Raw genomic sequence first — 22,283 nt, 5'->3', positions numbered from 1 at the left:
TTCGCAAAACATGAAGCATTTCCACATTTCTCACACAATGTGAAAGTGACATCCATCTATGGAATGACATTTTTATTATAACCTGCTACTATTCACAGGGTCAGGATGAAACGGCTAAACTGCCTGTTAGAAAGTAACAAACATGTTTGGAGTACCCCAGGGGTCAGTCCTCGGCCCACTAATATTCACCATTTTCATCAGTGTACCTGGAAAGTGGCATTCAATTCTGCCTATATGCAAACAACACTGTCTTGAACTATCATGTGCACTGAGCTCAGTCAAGCTTGTGCCTATTGAGACTCTTTTTGGTTCTTATAATGATCGAAATATTATTTTGAATGCAGGTAAACTAAGTTTATGTTATCGTATTCCAAGATGACTCCAGGTGTTATTTTTATGGGCACAGCAGGGAAGGAAGACTGAACATATTCTATTGTAAAAACATTTGAATAACTGAGGAACTGGAAATTAAGATTGTAGGTATGATTTCTTCTCATCCAAGAAGAGATTGGTTGGATCTGTGTTTATGTTTGATCAATTCTGGGTTTTGACTAAGTGCTTGCATATTTGATAATGTCTAGCATACAGTATTGTACTAGCATTAAAGCAGCAAATAAAGAGAAGTAAAACTGACTTGGAGAAGTTAGCCAGGTTTTGCACTACTTTGGCGATGAGGGTGAGCGTGCGTGATGTCTGCTCGTCGGGATACTCCTGGGTGAGATTGAAGAGCGATGGTGACATGATGGCAGGACACAGGAAGCGCAGGAAGAGGGAACCACTGATGAGGCGGTCTGCGATGTCTTCCCGACCTCTCTCAGCACAGCGCACTCTCCAGGAGGCAAAAACTTCCTTTAGCTCTCGAGGGAAAACACTGTGAAGAGGATACACGACAGGATCAGAAACAAACTGTGGAGAGTTTCTTCAGTTCCTCAGAAAGAATCTGAAGTCTCATGTATCTTTAAAATAGCAGAGCCGAATAAACACACTCGATACAAAGGATTTTATTTTTTGGATTTCAAACTACCCACCAATGGGAGTTAACGATCTTGCAGAGTGCCAGCTCACAGCACATTCGGAGATTGGCTTGGTGGTCTGGGAGTACAGAGGGTGGTATTCTCATGGGGTCCACTTCGCAATTTTCCTCTGACTCATACAAGGCCCTTATGAACTCCCCTACAAATGACATTTCATTAGTGGCAGAAAAATGGAAGAAACTATCGCCAAGATCAGTTCAGTTTTGTTCATACACAAAGCAACGACAAGAAAAACCAATAGTACAAAAAGAAATCCATTATAGGAGAGTAAGAGAATTTTCCATCAGCAGAAAATTCAACAGACTAAATGCAGAGTCATGGCTGCAAGACCGAGACAAAGCTGGGAAACCCAAGTGGCAGGATAATTACCCAAAAAAAAGCTAGCTACTGTAGCAAGAAGGCAAACCTTCAAACAACTGTAGCTATTTACAAGCCAAAACTCAGTCACTTTAAACCAGAAAAATCCTCATTTCAGTTTGTGTGCAGAAAGTTAACTCTCAGAGATAAAGGACCAGTTTACACACTACAGATTGGATGTCTAACAACTATTTCAAATTAAATGAGGGCAGAAAGACCTGAGAAACTTCGTTAAAGTCCTGATGCACAGAAATTGATTTGTGCGTTGGTGTTCTCTTGTCTGCATTATTGCAACGCTCTTTTAACTGGATTACCAAAAAAAAAAAAAAAAAAAAAAAATCAGTGAACACACTTCAGCTTTTCAAAAAGCAGCTGCCAGAGATCTAACAAATACTGGTGAAAGGGAGCATATTACACCCATCTTAACATCTTTGCATCGGCTTCCTGTCGCTTTCAGAATTGATTTTAAAGTTGTATTATTGTTACAAAGCTCTAAATGGTGCAGCACCTCCGTATTTTACCGACTGTCTCTCCCTCCTACCTGCTGCCCGGACTATCGAACAGTGCGGCATTAAATGTACCAACAATTAAATAAGTGTGGAGAGGCTGCCTTCTCTCACTGTGGACCAAAATGTGGATGACCTGACCCCAAATGATCTCTATATAATCCTTTTTCACCTTTTTAAAATAGTCTGATTTTATTGAATCTGATTTCTATTTCATTTAATCTAATTTATTCATATTATTCTACCCTGTTTTATTGTTTAATTACATTTATCATATTTCATTTGTACGTTTGTTGTCTTGTTTTAATGTATTTGTTTAGATGTTTTATAATTTTTTAATATATACAATTTGATGTGAAGCAGTATCAACTGCATTGTATGAATGAATTGTGCTAATACAAATAAAGAGTATCATTATTTAATTATGTTTAATTGTTTCATTTATACTATAAAATAACATCTTAACTCTACTTCCTGTTTCGTGTTTCATATTGACTATAGTAGTTCCGAACTACAATATAATTAAGATTTTACAGTATTTGTGCTTGTGAAAACATTTAGAATGACGCTACACTAATGAGTACAATATATTATTACGTTTGAGAAGCTGCTTCTTGATCCCATCGACATCAAGACTTGAGCTGAACTCGGCTACACAGATAATATTACGATCTACAATCTAAATCATGATCCTCTTTCTCAGTTTAAAAAGTATAGCCAGACTCGGAATAATCGATTAAATTTGCATCATTAAAACACAACATTGCATTGAGGAGAATTCTTTTTAACATGTTAGCCAATGAACAGCTACATGAAGTAATTCGTCCAATCAGTATAATTGTCTAGGCGGCTGCATCACTTTGTTAGCATAACACGGATCTGCTGCTAGTCAATGAGCTGAAGCTTTGAAACAGAAGTAAGAGGACGTTATAAATACTGTGATCTCTGTGAATTATCTAAAAAGTAGATTGTGGACTGTGGATCTAAAATTTCCAGATCGCCCCCCCATCATCAGTCTACATGATGAAATTCCCCAACAAAACCAAACAATCTCTTCAAAACTTCCAAAAGTTTGTGAGTTTGAAATTAACTTCATATTGGTGTGTACACGGCACAGTTATTTTATACCATGACGCTGTTCCGGCTCACCTATAGCATCCTTGAGGTACTTATGTCCGATCAGTTTGAGGTACTCTTCTATGGCTTTGGTGGCCAGAGTGTTCTCTCTGAAGATAAGGTGTTCTCGGTCGATGAATCTGTCTACCTCGCACATCGCCATGTCCGACAGGAAGTCCTGGAGAGGAGGAGAGCTGAATTATTTCTCTCTATTATGCACAGCGTTTAGCTTCAGTGATAAGTCACGCAGGGGTGTCCCTACCTTAGCTTTCCCTGTGCTCTGCAGTATATGCACCAGTGCACAGGCCACTTCCTCTTTGCTCTTGACGCTCAGCACGGGCTCCAGCACAGCACACATGGTGCGGTAGTTATTGGTGACGTACTCTGCGAACTCCTTGTACAGCTCCATGGGCAGGATGTTCATGGTCTGGAAGCGGGATTTGAGGCGTAGGGATGCGTTGATGATCTTCCCCCCTCCGACGCCGGCTCCCTTGGTGAGGACGCTGGGCTGGATGACCGGGTACCACTGCTCCACAAACTGACGTCCAGTGATGCTTGAGATGGGGATGCTTACAAGTCCTAAGTATGTGCTCTTTTCCTTAGAGAACAAGAGATGAGCACGCGTCAAAGAGAGGTTGTCTCTCTCATAACATCTGAACGAAATTTATAAAAATAATCTGAAATGTAAAAATACATTTAAAGCTTTAGCGCTGAATAAATAATGAGTTGCAAGACAAACAGTGGCTCCCTGGAGTGTCGTTTGAAGCTAGAAACCAGTTGTTTTGTCACAGTGGTGCTATTCTTGTACTAAAATGAGAATAGAAATTATCAAAATTTGTGACACACTATTCTTTTCTTTTTATTTTTAAAAATGACAAAAGCTAAAGGGGCAAAATATCACAAAATGGGCAAAATGCTGTGTATCTGCAGGCGGCTGATAGGGCCGCTGATCCGTGGCAATGACTCAATGATTACCTCATCAGTTACGATTGTTTCTGGCTTTTCTTCCTTTCGAGGCTGCGCTCTGTGTTACAGCCTGCCTCGCCGCAGTCTGAAGTCACTGTGGATGTTGTGTAACTATAACTGTTTTGTTATGAAGCCAATAGAAGCAGTGCTGCCACAGATGAGACCCCATTTAGCTACTGGCTATTTTATTATAGAGCCACTGGAAGACAATGCAGGAACTTTGCATCATGTTGCCTCCTCACGTTGTTATTTTCTCATCTCTGGTTTTGTTAAACTGATGTTTTAATCAGCCAAACTGCTTATTTATGTTGTTGGAAGGAGAAGGAGAGTGTGCCAGTGTTGCTTCAGATTTTCTTCTAACTCAAACCTTTAAAATTCAACAACAGGAATATCAAGCTGATTTGGTGTTCTTATTCACACATCCAGCAGTCACAGTCACTGTTTCTGGCCACCCGAAGTCTAATATTTACTCTCTTTCAGCTCTGTTTTTGGTCTCTACCAACTCCTGAGGGAAATGTGAGGCTCTTTAGTTGTTAAATGTTTCACCAGCTAATTGTGACTGTCTGCTGTTTTGTGCTGAGCAGTTATTATTTGATGAAAACAGCTGAAAATGATGCTATGAGAGCGGCAAGAGTGAAGCAAAACAGCGAAGTTGCAGTTTGGGCGGCTAAACGAAGAGCTGAAACTATAAAGACAAATGCATATTCAGGTGATAACTCTCTGTAGGTTTGTGATTATGAGCAACTCCTTCCTGTTGTTTGCATGTTGTCATTTATATAATTTCCTTAAGCAATAGAGAGCTAAAAGTGCTTCTGTCGTTTTCATGTACCAATGAGCCATTCTCACCTTGCGTCTCTTCTTGTCTGTCTCCTTGTATAGATGAAGGCGTAGGTTGCGGACGGCTGGCAGGTTGTTGAATTCAAAGTGCTCGCCCCAGAAAACGGTGTCGGTGCGGGGCTTGCTGGTGGTGCGTGCGTACAGCATGTCGTCCAGACAAAGTTCGCAGTAGTAGCGTTTCTTGGCTGGGAGCTCGCGGGCCTCGATGATCCACAGTTTGAGCACATTGTCCACCCTCCGGCTGTTGTCCTGCGTGGAGACGAATACGGGTCAGATAAGGTAAACTGCATCTAATAATAGAGTCGTGAAAAAAGCTTTACAAGGGGGGATGACACAATGCAGGGGGGGAAACGTGACAAACAGCAAAGAAAAAAGTTCAGAGGTATGGAAACAGAGACGGAGTGTGTGTGAACAGCAGGTCAGTCTGCAGGAGAACAAAGTAAATGACAGGAAAGAAATGGCTGGTGGCATGACGGTTAAGCTACCGTGGATTGTAGGCTGGACTTGATAAATTGCTCTCAACTCCGACTTGAATACAGAGACAGAACACAGCATGACAGTGACGCAGAAAAGACAGATAACAGAAGATGTGAAGGATAAGAGGAGGGCAGTGGTGATCCTGGATGAAAGAAGTCATCCACTTAAACGCGGGAAGACACAAATGACACAATGCACGTGTGCTGCAAAGACGAGGGACGAACAATGGTGGCAATGTTTCTGTAGACAGCTACACTTCCTAATCATGATCACAAAGCCCAAGCTATATTTGACATCCCCACTGGGAGGAGAGAGCGCCGTGTTGATTGCAGAGTGATGTTTCAGTGAACGGGGGCTGAGTCATTTCGATTGGGCTCAAATGCCGTGGTTGTTAGCCCCCTGTTTGCTTCCGACTATTTAAGTCCTAATTTAGCCAGCTCAATACGTGAGCATCCACAGTTCTTAAGTTCTCCATTTGTATGCTCTTTGATAACCGGCGCCAAACACAAGGCGTAATTAATTCCGAACCTCTGAGTTTGAATGCGCTGGGCATCTGGCGGCTCAGTTTGCTAGTGCACATACAGTGCAGCAGCATCAGCATGGGCTCCAGTCCTCCATCTTGATACCGTGTTACATCTTCCATTGTTCCTGTCATATTTTACTCTCCAAAAAGTGATAAGAAGCTGATATTCAACTTGAAGTGGCTGCTCTCCTTTTGAAAAAATATAACCAAAAAAAAAACCCAAAAATCTCAAAGAGGGAATCAAAAGGCTCCAGAAAGTTAAGAAGCATAATGATAATCCTCGTCTCTGCGGTGAGTCTTATCTCGGTCGATGCATCTGGTCTGAGATGCACGGTGCACGTTGTTTAGGGGTAGGAGGGGGACGATTTCGGAGAGAGCCCCCGTGCGGAGTCCTTGGAGCTCCATGACTTAGCCAGGACCCCCGCGGCCTGAGCATCTGGACGAGGCATTCAACTCGGGTGATGCTTCATCTCAGTCTGGCTTAATAACTTCTAGTCCCTGGATGCCTTCAAAGCTGCATATCTTGCATGCCTGTTCACTTTTTTAATAACAGAGAGGGGAGATATGGGACAATTTTGCAGAACTATGAAATCTGGGTGAAAATTAGGATATTGGTTTTACGCTGAGCCACTATGAAGGGCTGACATTTGTAGTTTTTTTTTTTAAGCTGTGGGGATGGAAATAAAATCACGGCACCTTTAAAGCTGCACTAGGACAGATTATTATGTGAAAATACACCATCGTATTTGATTAAATCTAACAACAGAGCTGCAAAAAAGAAAAGGATCCCGTCTGCACTAATTAACTTTAATCTGGTGTCAGATATGGACACAATGACATTGGGCCTCATGCAAGAACATTTTCGTAATCCTATCCTAAACTCTGTCCTGGACAAAAACAAAAACATATTAAAAGCCATCTGCCAACAAGGTGTCATCAGAGCAGCTCTGTGCTGTGATGAAGAGGAAATGATTCAACAAGAGCTTAGATGCTAAAAACGTCTCCTGTCCACGGCAGATTCCAGAGGTGGTCAAGGGGACCTGACAGTCGGAGATATTAGACAGCCAGCAGTAGGTGGTGTTACACTCTGAGGTTCACACTGGACAGCAACCTGCACAACAACCCTGAGGCAGCTCAGAGACGTTTCCCACTGAACTGTATGTTACTATACAGCAGAAAAAATGCTAAAATCTTAAAATCCTGGTAAGGTATGATTATGATGATACGGTGAACAGAATATTAATTTTGCATCAAGTTTGTCTTGATTTAAATGTCATTTTAGTTGCTTTGGCATCATATTTAAAGGTACAATGAGTAAGAAGTGGCCACCTGTTGAAGGTCTCTCTAAACAAACAGGGCAGATTTATCCCCATTTTATCTATGGCTGTAGCAACTAGCTGTCAGTCAGTTAGCCGTGCAGCTCGTGGTCCTCGAAGCTGAGTGGAGACTGCCCGGAACGAGAGCTCGGAGCACTGGGGGATAGCTGGCATTTACACGGCGGGCAACAGAACTGGGTTCAGCAGCCTCCCAGCGAACACGGCTGGACCAGGGCCGAACAGACCGAAGGAGGCCCGTTAGACGACAGGAACAACAGCGCTGAGGTGATTTACAGCGGCTCCGACCAGGACTCAGCAGGCCGGGACAAGAGAGGCGTGAAGCGGGAGAGGAGGGAGAGGAAGGTGGAAACACAGTGTGCAGAGCCAGAATATTTCCACTTCTAACTGAGTGAATTAAGGGTTTATTTAAAATAACCAGAGCTGGTGTGTGCTTAACAACGAGTTAATTTGGCAATTAGCTTGTCTTAGTTCAGTAAAAGAGAGAAACTCAAATTCAAAAGGTGCACAGGTGTATTTTCAGATTATTGCCTCATGAGGTATGAAGTGGTATTACAAAACAGGATGGGCTGCAGCTAGCTGTTAGCATGCTAAATTCAGCCGCTACTGCAACACAATACATAAAAGTCCTGAAATAATATCAGAACTGTTTTTCCTTCGCTTTGCTTTGATCATTTTAGTTCACTTTTTGAATGTTTTAAACTAAAATTCTGGCCACATCTTATACTCTGCACCTTGAAGTAAATACATATTTTATTTTATAGTTAATTTCAGTAACATATTTAAACAAAAAAATCCTTCAGATTAATGTTTTATGACTTCAGGTCAATTCCATGTGAAGAGAAGCAGACTGTACATGACTTATACGACTTATTGCTTCAGAACAGATCTGTTGTGCAAGCAGTTCTTGCATGAGGCTCACAGTGAGAAAGGACCTGGATGTGTTGTCTCCCGTCTCTTTAGTATCCTGTAGCATCAAGGATCCCAGACTTGCTGGGTTGGGAAAACATGAGCCTGCTGTGTCTAATCTACCGACTTCACATTACCTGATTTGTGGACATCAGTGTTTTTCAAAGCAGCAGTTTGGGTCCTCCACCCTGCAACATCACCTCGTGCAGCTTTAATATTTGCTTGGAGAAGCGACTAAATTGCTCGACACAGACACACACAGACACGAGGATGGAGTTCACACAGAGAAATGAAGCGGTGCGCTCTTATTGAAAACAGACAGCAACGGGAGACGGGGAGGAGAGAGAGAGACACACAGACAGAGGGATCATCCTTTTTTTCTTCCTCTACCGCATCCCTTTCTCTCCCCTCACCTTGTTGGGCTTGACAGCTCTCTGCAGGTTCTCGATCCATTTGTCTCTCTCTGCAGCTGAGCGACACGCAAAGCACTTGGTTCCCGATGCCGTAGTCACCTGAGGTTATAGCCAATGGTAAATTCAACAACCACAGCCATTAGTAACTATGGAGACTGCAACTAAGCTGCCAAAACAATGTCTTGTATTCACTCTCAACCTCTGTCATGTTCCACTAATGGAAAGGTGATGGAAAAAGCTGACAGACTCCTGCAGCAAATTATGTAAGAACAAGGGCTCATTTCAGTGTCCTTGTTTCTTTCATTTGTTTCACATGTAAAAAAAAAGAAGAAAAAAACCTATATTTTAAATTCACATCAATCTCTTTCATATCACTGTCACTTGCCAGGCTGGAACAACATTTTTGGTGCTATTTACTGCTCCGTGCACTGCACTTTGTGCGTGAGCGTGCTGTTGTTTTGTCCACACCGTGCAGCTTAGTTCTCACCTCAAAGCAGTACTCTTGTCCCAGGATGCTCGAGTGGACAGGTTTGATGATGGCGTCCTCGTCCAGAGTGAGGTCCAGCGCCTCAGCAGCGCTGCTGGGAGACAGCAAGGACTCATGGGAGTGGGACTCTTTGAAGCTCTGCATCAAACGGGTCCTGGGAGGAGCGACAGTTGTGGTTAGATGTGAAGAGGGGAGGGTCTTTGATTGAAGGTGGCATTAAGCTCCGGTTCTGTGTACAAGGAACTAAAGGAAACGTCTCTTTGACAATTATATGTTAATTGTAAACCTCAGTGCCTGCACAATATATATATTTAAATATGGTAAATAATGGGATATTAATAAACCCCAGTATCTATATTATGAATATCTAGTGCCAAGAAAATGGTAACACAAGATGAATAGTGAAAATGTCTACTATTCATACTACAACCTGCTCGTGGTACAAAAAACACAGATCTCTATTCAAACCACATGTTTATGTTCCCTTCTAGACAAATCCTGACATATATTTTACATTTCACTTGATCCTGCTAAGATGTTGCCTACGCAGACTTTCTAGTATTTCTGACTTTTGAACATTTTAGCTGCTTTGGCTGTCGACAGCAAGTAATTACCATTTAGTCAAAGCTATTATCGCCTTCATCGCTAAGAGGCAAAGAAAGACGAAGAGTAGATGGTAGACTTCAGGCAAAGAGAAATAATGAAAATGTTCTGAATTATTTAACAGGCAGCTGTAAAGTGGACAGACTGATCAAACTTCTAATGCCACAAGGTTCATTAGTTGAGTTTTTAACAAAAAAAATCAGCAAACTGACTCGCATTCATGAGTCAGCACTCACAGAAACACTCATTAAAACCTTGTTCGCATCATCTCAGCTATTACACCCAATCAATAGGATATTCTTTCACAATGCATTGGTTTTTTAGTATTTAGGCAGCCGTCCATACAGATTTATGCAGCCGTTTCCCTCCAGGCAAAACATTTTAAACTCCACACACAATATTTTAAGATGCTTCTCAGAAATATCATCAATCCTGACACACATATGCGAAGGGCTCGCACTGACAAGTGAACAGGGTTTCCGCTGAAGCCCGTCCATCATGCTCACCTACACACTTCCTCCCACACACAGATGTATGCATGTAAAGTCAGAGACCAGCTCAGCAGACGGCCACACATTCACTAAGACAGACGCATGATGACACAGAGAGTCGAACCAGAGAGCGAGGAGGGACGGTCAGTTGTGACGAGAAGCAAAGACGGAAAAGATACTGTATGTCCTCCGCGCTGCATCCGGCTCTCGGCTTCTCCCCTGCGCCGCTGTCTACGTTCAATCATAACGTTCATCAGACAGAGCACTGATTACATATAGGGGGATCGTGAGGGAGAGAAACACAGAGAGAGAGAGAGGGAGATAAAAATAGACCCAAAGGAATGAGTCAGATTGAGGGAAATACAGAGGAGAAAAGAGGAAGAAAGAGTGGGGGAGGTCACGAGTGGATGTAAGAGAAAGGATGAGTGAGAGAGGAAGGGGTGAGGGGTGGGGGATTGAGAGAGAAGACCTCTCAGAGGAAACCACGTTGATTATGTAAACAGTGGATCCTTTGGAGAGGAAGAAAGTGAGAGCACGGATTAGAGGGGAGGAGGATGTGTGAGGGTCGGGGGGGGGATTGAGAAGACAGCGAGAGTGCTGGAGGTAAAAGAAGGTCTATGCAAGGTCTCAGCGGGGAGCTGAAGTGCAGGAAGAGGCCAACATGAAACGACAACACGCACACACACGAACACACGCACACACACACACACACACCTTGCAAATGATATTTAACACGTCACGAATGAAACGAACATCTGGAGCAAGGATTCAGTCAGCAGATACCAAACTTCATGATACTGAGAACATGTTTCACTGCAGCGATAATAAGATTTAAGGCGAGCTGGAGCAATTAGTCAGGCAGTCCATCGGCAGAAAATTAATCTACAACAATTTCTGAAGTCATTTAATCAAACAGAGACGTCAAACATTTGCTGTTTCAGCTTGTATGTTTGATTTTTGACCTGTTAGTCCGGAGCAAGACATTCAGAGACGGGCTTGTTTTACATTTCATAGATTAAACACGAAATCGGAAAAATGAACACTGACGCTCTGCTGACAAAAAAACATGTAAGACACACAGTATATTTACGTAAGAGTTAGGAGCCATATGAGGGCTGACCTATAGAATTCTAAGGAAACTGTGGGACACAGCAGGAATTTGAGCATGAACAATCAGTTAAAAGTAATTACTGAAAAAAAAACATGCATAAATATATATCACTGCAAATTTTAGAGCCTGTTTGGGAGCTCAGAGGCACATTTATGTCTGCATGAATTTCAGCCCATGCTGAAAAAGGCTTTGCGTTCTGAGCAAACCCTCTCCGGATGAATAAAGTTTAAAAAAAAATGGAACAAAGCTGCAGATGTTCACCAACATCCCTGACAGAAAACATCCCGAGTAAACCAGGAGCTGAGAAAACAACCTCGACTTCACAAGGCTCTTGACTTCTTTGTCCGCTGGCCTGCGTGTCCTCAGACCAGCCGGGGATGATGCACATCCACAACCTTCCCAAATGAATAAATCATGTGGAAGCGCACCTTGGCAGGCACCTGGCTCAGAAAAGGTTTTAGCGCTCCTCTGAGTGCACTTCTGTCCTATGTTTAGATTATCAGGATGACCTTGTTCACTTTCCAAGTTTGAGTTTGTCTTGGCTGTAGCTGTCAAATGGGAGCGTATACATCAACTGGGGTGGACAAAGTTAAAGCTCAGAGCGACTCAGCTTGTCAATTTACTTGATTTGTCCATTGAGCAGCTTTTAATTAACGATCTATCAATCAACATTTTTTAAGCAAAAATTCAGACACTCTCGAGTTGCAGCTTCTCACCTGTGATGATTTGCTGCTTTCCTTCATCTTATGTGACAGTAAACTGAATATATTTGGGTTTTCGGCTGTTGGTTGGACGAAACAAGTGACACTGATACTTTAGAAAATAATATGCAGATGAAGTGATAATGAAACTAATCAGTAATTGCAGCACTAAACAAAAATACTGAGGACGCCTCCTTTTCTAATTTATGTAAAAAGAGAAGATGTTTTTATGCAAAAGAGGTTAAACACAGTGGAAAAAGTTCATTACAGCTAGAATAATACACAAAGCTGATGTCACACTTACAATTTATTCCACACTAATTGTTAAACTTCTGCTGGAAACTTCAACTTTCATATCGTGCCTTCTTTTTTAATTTATTCTCTTTTTCTTCTTCGAATGGAAACTTTGCTGCAGAAACCAACACAAACAGGCGTCCACCTCTTGCACCGCTTTGCCTGAAGAACGCCAGCGCGGCTACGACTGTGTACACGATACAGAGGAGGTATAATTAAGCAAATCTCCCACTGACTCATTATGGTCTGTACAGCCGCCATATGGCCGTCTGCTGGTTGCCATGGAGAGAGGGGGAACTTTTTTCATCACCCTGGCAGAGGGACAGCGACGGTGCTGAGTGCTTTAATTGTAAGTGACACTGTGGTGGGACATGAGAGTGTAAGATAAACAACAGTCTGTAACAATGATAGATGGAGAGACAGAAAGAGACAGACAGAAAGAGACAGACAGAAAGAGACAGACAGAAAGGGACAGACAGACAGACAGAAAGAGACAGACAGACAGATGGATCAGTGGTGGATACTACTAAAGTGCTGTACTTACGTATGATTTTGCAGTACTTCTACTTTCTGTGAGTATTTCTATTTTACTTACTTTCTACTTGTACTCCACAAAGGGAACTACATCACTTTTTACTATTTTCTCTGTACCTTAAACATATATTGCGTCAGGGCCTCTTGTCATGTCTCAAAAGTCTTCAGTCGTTAGTAATTTCACCAAAGAGAGATTTTGTCTCTAAACTTCTCACGCGGTTTCATTTAAATAACTGTTTGAGGCCAAAATATTCAGTATTTCTTTTAACCAAAGCAAAAATATATGGACATAAATGTGTATGGCAGAAATTTATTTCCTGTCACATTAATCATCTCATGACCAATCAGATGACCCCAAAGAGTGGGCACAACCCAGAGAACCAGTGAACTAAACCTCCAGCTGTACATAACGTAGGTACAACTAGCTTCTCCTCAACAGCTACAGCAGTAAAAACATTGATGCACCAGAGGCAACAAGCTAACCATGTCACATGCAACAATATATCAGTCAGAGAGGACATCAGTCTGAGAATGCAGGACTTTTACTTGTTATTTCATGTATGCATTGTTGCATTGGTATCTGAGTACATCTCCCACCACATCCCAACTTCCTGATTGGCTGAGAAAGATGCTTCAGGTTGTACAAACAGATGGAAAAGATTGCATAAGATTTACAGCGACAGGTTTCATTCATGAATACAAACACTCGCTCACTGACCTGTCTTGGTCGGCACTGCGGAAGCGGGGGAGGATCATATGGCGGAAACTGCTGGTTCGGTCCAGTTTGGGCTGACTCTTAGCCCTCTTGATCGAGCCCTTCAACCTTCTACTGAGGAAACTCTGGAGCGGGTGGAGGAGGAGAGCGGCAACAGGGGGAAACGCATGGAGGACGGGAGGGAGCACGTGCATGTCGCGGAGTTACAGACGTAAAGACGTGGGTTTGAAAAGATGGGTTGAGACAAGTGTGGTTCACGGAGAAAGAGTGACGTGTTGTGAGTGTGATGGAGAAATAAAGCCAGATGATTTCCATGGAGACGGCGTGGTGTGTGCCAGATGCATTTCAGTAACACAAAAATCAGGTGGAGACACACAAATGAGACACATGATGCGTGATGGGGGGAGAGCACAAGGTAAATTTATTACGACAAGAAATCATACACCCACACATGTCCACTTGGCACAGAGAGCTGCAGTGTGGTAACAGATCCTGTGGTGGGCAGTGGTGTGCCATACAGTCCAACAACAAGTCTCACACAGGGGTACAGTTTGTCCTACATGAGCTTCCATAGATGATCAAATCAAACCACCTGAGATGCTGAAACAAGATATTATTTATTATTATTATACAACCCAGTCCACAAAAGCTGGGATGCTGCGTAAAACATAATTAAAACAGAATGACTACTGATCATTTTTGATATATGCTCAATTAAAAACAGTACAAAGACAATATATTTAATGTTTGACCTCATCAGCTTCACTGATTTTTGTAAATATCTGCTTATTCTGAATTTGATGCAGCATCATGTTTCAAACGCTCCAAAAACACCTGTTTGGATCATTCCACAGGTAAACAGGCTGATTGGTAACAGGTGATAGTATCATGATGGGTATGAAAGGAGCATCCTGGAAAGGCTCAGTCACTCACAGCGAGGATGGAGCGAGGTTCACCACTTTGTCAACACATGATTGGATAAAGGAGATTAACACATGGACTCAGGAACACGTCTAACTGTTGTCGGTAATCACAGATCATTTGTAAATGATTGCATTCTGTTTTTATTTATGTTTTATGCAGCGTCCCAACTGTTTTGGAATCAGGTTTGTAATCAGGGTCAGTCCCAATACCCACACCCTGAGAGGAGTAAAGTGCCTCCTCGTACTTATCAGAGCTCAGTGGGACATGCTTGGTTAATGAGGACATCCCGTCACTCACTCAAATACCAATATTTTAAATGGTACAATCAAGCTCGGATGATTTGTTGGAACAAATAAGTGGGATCAACCACACGGCACTACAGTCACAATCAGATGACAGATAAAGCAATTAAATCGAGTTATCTGGAACTGTGGCTCCCACACTTTGTTTATACTACGTCACCCTGAGTCGCTCAATCCACATAACAGTCCACAGACGCTGACTAGTTTTAATCATTTTCCATCTCCTGTTTTCAAAGTTAAATAACATAAATCCATTCTCAATAAAAGGTGCAGATTTACAGATATATTTTTGACTTGACATAAACAATTAATTTAATTAAATAGGCTGACATGTTAATGTGTTTCTGTCATTTTCTTCAAACTCATTTCAGGTGTATAAGGACAAAAAAAAAAAAAAAACAAAGCAAAGAAGGTTTCAGGGAGAAAGACAACAACCTGCAGGTGTGACTGCACTGACAGGTGGGTTCCAGTCTTGTTTTCATGAATGCTGGGGCTGAGAGAGCCAGACTACACATACTGTGTATGATCTTGGGAGCGTGCAATGACATTGTGATTGGATGAATATCCGTCTTCCACAAGTGGCCAAATCACGTCCATTAAGTCGTGTTCAGTCTGAGTTTAGCTCTGTTGGTCGGCTCAGCTTCTGTCCTGTCAGACTGTGCTGAGGGCTGAGATGTATCAGCATTTCTTTGAGCTCTGTTTACTGTATCAAATCTGTCCATCTCTTGCTCTGATAGTCACTATTTTATCTGATTGCTGACTCTCTGAAAACCCCCCCAAGCCAGAGAGTCATGTCACAGCTGCTGCAGATCTGCATATTAAACAGTGTTCAGTGCAGCGGTTTTTCTTCTGTTTGGATGCGTTTGAAAACACAACACGTTCCTTAAAATCTCTGATAAAAGAATAAGATCGGCAATATTTATCTTGACAGCAGCTGATATGTGATCCCATCAAGATGAACTGATGAATACTGTTCACGCACACTCGTCATACACGTCTTTGAAGCGGAAAAAGCACGTATAAAGTGTGAGTTAAGTGTTCTGTGTGTTGGTACTTTCCCACGGTGGCGGTGTGTGAACATCAGGGCTGTAACTGTGGGTACTGGGACAGACAAACAAGCCTGATTGGACAGATTTGAATCATGACTTGAACTGTGATCAGTTCATACAACAAAGTCCTGTACACTCCTGTCCATTCAAAGCGGGACCAAGAGAAGCATTTGTGTTAAATGTATGAAAAAACCCACCGATTTTCATAAAATCTTAATTATTTGACAGCAAGTGAGAAAATTGCAAAAAGGCTGGATAATCTCACTTGTTCAAAGAAAAATATTCCACTTTATAACATGGGCAGTAATTAATAGTTCAATATAATGAGTCATTTGTATAGAAATATCTAAGCAAACAGCGAAGCTACGTTGAAAAGATGTGACATTTCCCACTCAAATATCTTTTTTAGCCCACTAAAAGCATATTTAAATGTAAACAAAGACGTTATTACATTTGTGGGCCATAAATGTCAAATTTCAAAGCTGTTTTCACAGTCTAGACCTTGAAATGTGAACTGTGAAGGTAACTTTAGAGCTCAAAATATGCATGAAATATCTTTTTTTTTTTCAGTCTTATGTACCACTGCGCCCTATAGAAGCTTCTCTCTTACAGCTTCCAGGTCCTCCTAAAGACTCAGTCATGTTGCTTATATACGTATAGCATAACAGCATTATTCAGGAGGAGAATGACTGGAGGGAAATGACACCTCGTCATCTGGCATGAGTCAAATGGCTTTGAAGCCTGTCTTGAGGATATGAATAAAGACTTGGCTCCATCTGCTGGTTCCCAGCTAATAGCCTGCATGACTAAATCTGATTTGATTAGCCGCTCCGTCTGACACTTTAAGTCTCAAAAAGTCAAAGTATTCAATACAGAGAGGGAGAAAAGCCTCAGTCACAATAAACCACAATAAAGTGAGGTAGAAGTAAGATGTGGGGGATCATCAACTCCATCACCAGTGGCTGCGTTTGCTCGGCTGCTGATCGCCTTTGGGTTCATTTCAGGTTAGAGGAGAATACTGATGTCTTTTAGTGTTTCAGCCCATTTGCTGCCGTTCACATTAAGTAGCTGTATGTAATTAGATATTCATCTTTAAAACTCTAATTGTCAAACATGGAATGAAATGAAGTGCTGTCTGGGCTAAATTCTGGGCGACCAGCACCAGTGGGGACACTTGTACAAGTCAACACTCGGGTATTTGTACTTAACCCGAGTATTTATACAACCCTGATTCCAAAAAGTTGGGATGCTGTGTAAATAAAAACAGAATGCAATCATTTGCAAATTAACTTGTGCTTACAGAAAACAGAAGTGTTCCTGAGCCCATGTAGTAACATCCTTTATACAATCATGTGTTCACAAAGTGGTGAACCTTGCTCCATCCTCGCTTGTGAGCGACTGAGTCTTTCCAGGATGCTCCTTTCATACCCAACATGATACTATCACCTGTTGCCAATCAACCTGTTTACCAGTCTTTTGTTGCTCTTCAACCTGTATATATATGTCAAAAGGGATTAGATGATGATCATATTCTGTTTTGTTCCCGTTTTACACAGCGTCCCAGCTTTTTCGGAACCAGGTTTGTACTTCTGCCCTCAGTTCAGAGGAACATATTGTACTTTTTTTTTGAATATTTCGTGGCATTTCTGCTATATTTAGATCGTGACAGCTGGAGAGAGCTAAGGGCCCATGCTGGACTCGAACCCCAGCCGCTGCGCTACATTTTGCCAATAACATGCTACTTAAGTATTTTGCTGTGATGTTTTTAATGATTTTAACGAGCTCTTCTGCCCAGGCTCAGCGCTGTTTCACAGGGTTACCTACATATGTTGCCTGGGAGGAGGCACTGCCTTAAAGACTAAAGCCAGAGAGCAAAAGGCTCTCGCAGTCGGCTCACACCACAGCTCATGTGAAAGATGTGACATGATTGGCTGCAGTCTGACCTCCTGAACATGCACTGATAAGCATTTGGATGGTGGTCTTTAGTGTTTGCCTGTTTTTTTGGGAAGTGTATTTAAATCAAATTGCACACAGGTGGGAATATGCAGGTCACACTAGCGTCAGGTAATTTGCAGTACGCAAATGTAGGATAATCACAGAGGCTGTCTGTGACTGTCAAAAACTTTTGTTTTCACATTGTGGCACTGCCCCCGCTCATCAGGCCTGCTCATCCAGTCAGAAACCTGAAATATTGATATGAAAACAGTGAGGCTTCACATTACTCTAATGGATGATCTGGCTTCTGTAATTTTCAAGTCTGTGGAATCTATTTTTCATACTGCAACAGTGAACGGGCAGCAAATAGTTCCCTGTGAGGAGAGGAAAACAAGTCCTGCTATTTCCAGCCACAGCGACAGTGTGCAAACACCAGCAGAAATAATAGGAAAGGAGATGGGCAACATAGACCACTGGGCACAAACTTAATAAGACACCAATCTATCCTTTAAGCCCTTTTATGTGCATGTTTGATACCTTGTGATTGAGTTTCTGTTGCCATGAATAAAACAATAAACAGATTATTTCTGTCCTCAGACAGAACGTGTTTGGCTGCCAGCTCCGCTCTCCCGCTTTGACTTAAGTTGTCTCTGGTACAAAAAAACAGACACGATGATCCCAGGAGTAACAGTAACAGCATATTCTTTTATATTGCTTCTCTTTGTTAGCATTAAAGAATCATACCAGGTGTTTTACGTGTTTTTTACCCACTTACTACGAGTCAAATTCACTTTACATCACATTTGTAAGCCATGCTGCTATTTTACACAGTTGAACGTATTTTTTCTGCCCTTCCAGGTGTCCATTGGTTTTCATTCATTTCTGAAAGAGATGAAATTGACTGAGTTGTGTATTTCATCCCAGTGAACAACAAGTAATAATAAAATAATATGAAACACAAAAGAATGAAAACTAAATGAAGCACCATAAAATATATAATTCACTGAAAGGTAAAGTAATTGTGGTTTTAGCATAATAGTAGCGTATATTATATATTAGTTATATATTATATTAGTTTTGGCCTTTATTTACATTTTTTCTGTATCGCCTTTTTACGTTTGATGGTATGTTTTGTTTTTTCCACTATTGGTCATCTTGTTTGTTTCATCCTGCCTGCTTACACCTGATTGAATAGGACAGATTTTTGTGTTTAACATATTCATGAAGTTCTATTATTTTGTGTCATTAGCGATGAGGTCGTAATTCTGCAAGTGAACAAATTAACAGGATGCAGCAAAGCACTTTTAAATCAATCTGCACCTAAACTACTTTACCACACAATGATGAAGTAACTTTGACAAACATTAATGCAGGTTACACAACTCAAGTATGTAAGAGCCTACTAATTGATCTTCATACCATTTGGGAAATTAATGGAGGACAGTGGCTGCCTGGAAGGGTAGAAAAAATAATTTATAGCATGCATTTGAAGATATTCTGTTTGTATTAAAGGTTCTAAAATTTGCAAACACTGGTATGACCCTTTAATATGTTCTGTTCTAGTATTTCTGTAAACATAAACATGCTTCCATGTTTCGATGCTAAATGCTAAAAGGCCTTAACCCTTTTTGTGACCAAACCCAGTTATCCCAACATTCGAACATGCATGTGAATGTAGCCAGTGTCTCTGCTTCAGCCATGTTTGTGTCACATACCTCAAACGGGGGAAGTGGTGCAATTAACGTTCCTCCCGCCACTGGACTCGAACCAGCAGCCCTCCAGTCTCCGCCCCAGTACAAGAAGGGGGGGGAGGAGGAGGAGGCGGCAGGCGAGTGGGGCAGGGTGAAGGACAGGGAGGGGGAGAGGGGCAGCGAGTGGGGCAAGGGGGGCGTGCCGGGCCCTTTCTTGGCGCCCTTTTGCTGCTGCTGCTGCTGGCACAAGGCGAGGGAGGGGGAGACAGCCAAGGAGAGGGGGAAAGGGTGAGGCGGGGTACCGCTGGCCCGACGGCCACAGGTGTGCGGCGGGCCCAGGGCAGGAGGAGGGAGGAGGGACAGCGAGAGGGTCGGAGGCAGCGAGCGAGGCCGGGAACAGGGGGGGTTACTCACGGATTGTCGGAAGGGTTGAAGGGGGGCAGTGGGAGGGACCTCCATGCTGGGCTGCTTCCCGGTGGCTATGCTCTTCCGCCGGGCGCGATGATCTAACAGAGGGAGAAAGAGAAGAGGTCGACAGGTAAGACTCTAATACACAACGGCGGAAGGGAAACATTAGAGGTAAAATGAGGACAGAAAAAAAACTGCGGCGCCAAGACTCGGGTAGAGCGAGAGGACGTGGAGAGAGAAAGACGGGGCCATTGTGGAAATAAACAGCAACAGGAGAGCTGTTATTGACAGTCTGCCTGGAGGAATGAAAGAGGGCAGGAGAGAATATGAAAGCTAGATGGAGGTCGAAGGTGAGCGAGGTAGAAATAAAACCATGCGGGGTCACACCCATCCACCAGCACTGCTGCGGCTCCTACTGCCACACACACAAAACTCTACTGCACCTTCACCCGCGGAGGGGAAGAGGTTGACGAAGTGGGCGAGGGACTATTGGAGAGATAGATTTTCTGTCTGGACGTCAGATGAGGTGAATGTTAACAGTCTGCACGCTGAGGGGAGGGGGGAGGGGAGGGACCGGGAGATGCATGGATAGAGAGGAGTGAGCATTAAACAAACAAAGCACTTATTGACTTTTGTCAGCCAAGTCGGTGCCTAATGCACTGAATTGGTCAGTAAGGGAATAAACTCCTGTCCTACGCTTGATGGATGATGGAGAGAGTGTAAACGTACAGTTAGAGAACACAGGAAGCAGAACACAGGAGGCCTTGTTGAGCACAAATTGCACAAAAAAACAGAGTCACTGTTGAATGCATATGTATGTAGGTATGGCCTGTTTTCAGCCTGTGAGCCGTCCCTGTCGTCCTTTAACCAAATGCACCACCAGACTGCACCAGTGTCCAGAATTCCTGTACATGCACCACATGATAGAAGTGACTTTTCAGTAATGGCAGAATTGCAGATCTCACTGCTTGTCTATAAGTCAATAAATTGTTTGTACTTGCTTGTACGATATGAAATTGTGAAACTGTGCTGCCCTTGCGAGCAGAGGATCTCAGGTGTGTCTGTCTGACCACCTTTGGAGGCTTAAAACCAAAATTATTCTCCCTCTTAAGATCTTAAAACGTTTCATTTTGTTGTGACAGTTCTATATAACTTGCTATAAGAACAAAGATAAAACAAAGGTTGTCATCATTTCTGCACGGATGCCTCCAAGACAAAATTCTGTATATCTCATCATTGTACGTTGATAAAAAAAATTTAATATCAAGTATCCACAAGTTAGTATCCATGATGTTCTCTGACCTCAGCTGCACGTACACAGAAACACAAGCCTGCAATCGGAACTTTCTCAGTCTTTCTTCACCTTGATAGCCGTGTGCCATTAAATGGGAGCAGGAATGGGTCTGAGCAGTGTTCATATCCCAAAAACACTGTTTCTGCCGCTTTTCTAGCCAAACCCAAAGGACAACTGGAAGGATTGTCATTAATTTTTATGGTATTGGGTGTGTGATCACAATTAATCAAACTTACATGGTAATGTACCCAATAGATGTTGATACATTTCACTTAAAACCAGTAAAAAAAAAAAAAAAACTCATGGTGGCACAGGAGGAAAATTCAGACTTTAGGAGATTTGAACCTGCTGGTGCAAAGAAACTAGGAGTCATCCTCGGGGGACCATGAATGTCTGCACAAAATTTCATAGCAACTCATCAGAACGTTGTTGAGATATTTCACGCTCACACTGCCGTCCCTGGAGCCAGCACAAACACAATTCCAGCCTTTGAGGGACTTCCTGGGCCACTATATAAAGTTCTGAGAAGTCGACAACATGTTGCACATTTACACCAGACGAAGGCGAACAGAAGCCCGGGTGAGCACCTGTGTAGAAGCCCTGCTTAGATAATCATTTTAATCGTCTCTAAACTACAGCCGGATGCTATCAAAGCACATCATATTCTTCCTGTTTTCTTTTCATGTGTTCCTCTCCTTGTTTTGAAGCGTGGCCCCTTCAAAGAAAAACCTACAGCGCGATAGCCCTCCTGGAAAACATAGGTAAGGCTGTTCGTTTTTCCAGCATCGCGGCCTCTCTCACCCTGACTCCTCATGTTGATCATGCTGTCTGTCTCGGCTCTTACCGCTGCTCTCAGCCTCCTCTGTCACACACTAATACTCAGACACACACACACACACCTCTTCTCTCCCACGCAGCTACTTTACATAATTCAAATAGTGCGTTTATCCCTCTACCTCTCTTCAGCCCCTGATCTCTCTCCCCTCTCATTTTCCTTCTCCTCCTTGCACCCTCTTCTTGTTTTCATGCCGTCCTCTGCTTCCCTCCCCGTCAGATATGTGTGGCATCCGGAACCCTCCATTTTCTCCATATTACCTTTATCTGTATCCCTCTTTCATCCTCATCACCCTCGTCCTTTCGTTCTCTTTCATTTACCTGTCCAGAAGGCAATCTTTTCACTGCGAGCCTGCCCGTCTCTCAGTCTGCGATCCTAACATTTTCTCCAACCCACGCAACGAGGGAAAACGATGACCGCGAAGGTGTTTGTCACCC

General features: G+C 42.6%; 1 protein-coding gene across 1 annotated transcript in view; it reads right to left on the bottom strand.

Moving 5' to 3' along the window:
* The window catches only part of syngap1b (synaptic Ras GTPase activating protein 1b), a 102,053-nt gene that overhangs the window by 24,382 nt on the left and 55,388 nt on the right, over positions 1-22,283 (bottom strand). The window contains exons 3-11 of the mRNA XM_041942928.1: positions 19,724-19,815; positions 13,412-13,533; positions 8,960-9,113; positions 8,473-8,571; positions 4,826-5,065; positions 3,276-3,611; positions 3,047-3,191; positions 1,029-1,173; positions 635-871 (exon numbers count right to left, since the gene is read on the bottom strand). Of these exons, the coding sequence (XP_041798862.1) occupies positions 635-871; positions 1,029-1,173; positions 3,047-3,191; positions 3,276-3,611; positions 4,826-5,065; positions 8,473-8,571; positions 8,960-9,113; positions 13,412-13,533; positions 19,724-19,815 (1,570 nt within the window). The remainder of the gene's footprint in view (positions 1-634; positions 872-1,028; positions 1,174-3,046; positions 3,192-3,275; positions 3,612-4,825; positions 5,066-8,472; positions 8,572-8,959; positions 9,114-13,411; positions 13,534-19,723; positions 19,816-22,283) is intronic.

Source organism: Chelmon rostratus, chromosome 8 (genome assembly GCF_017976325.1).
Source record: "Chelmon rostratus isolate fCheRos1 chromosome 8, fCheRos1.pri, whole genome shotgun sequence".
In the NCBI taxonomy this organism is placed as follows: domain Eukaryota; kingdom Metazoa; phylum Chordata; class Actinopteri; order Chaetodontiformes; family Chaetodontidae; genus Chelmon; species Chelmon rostratus.
The sequence above is the reverse complement of the archived record's forward strand: the minus strand, read 5'-3'. Positions and strand labels throughout refer to the sequence as shown.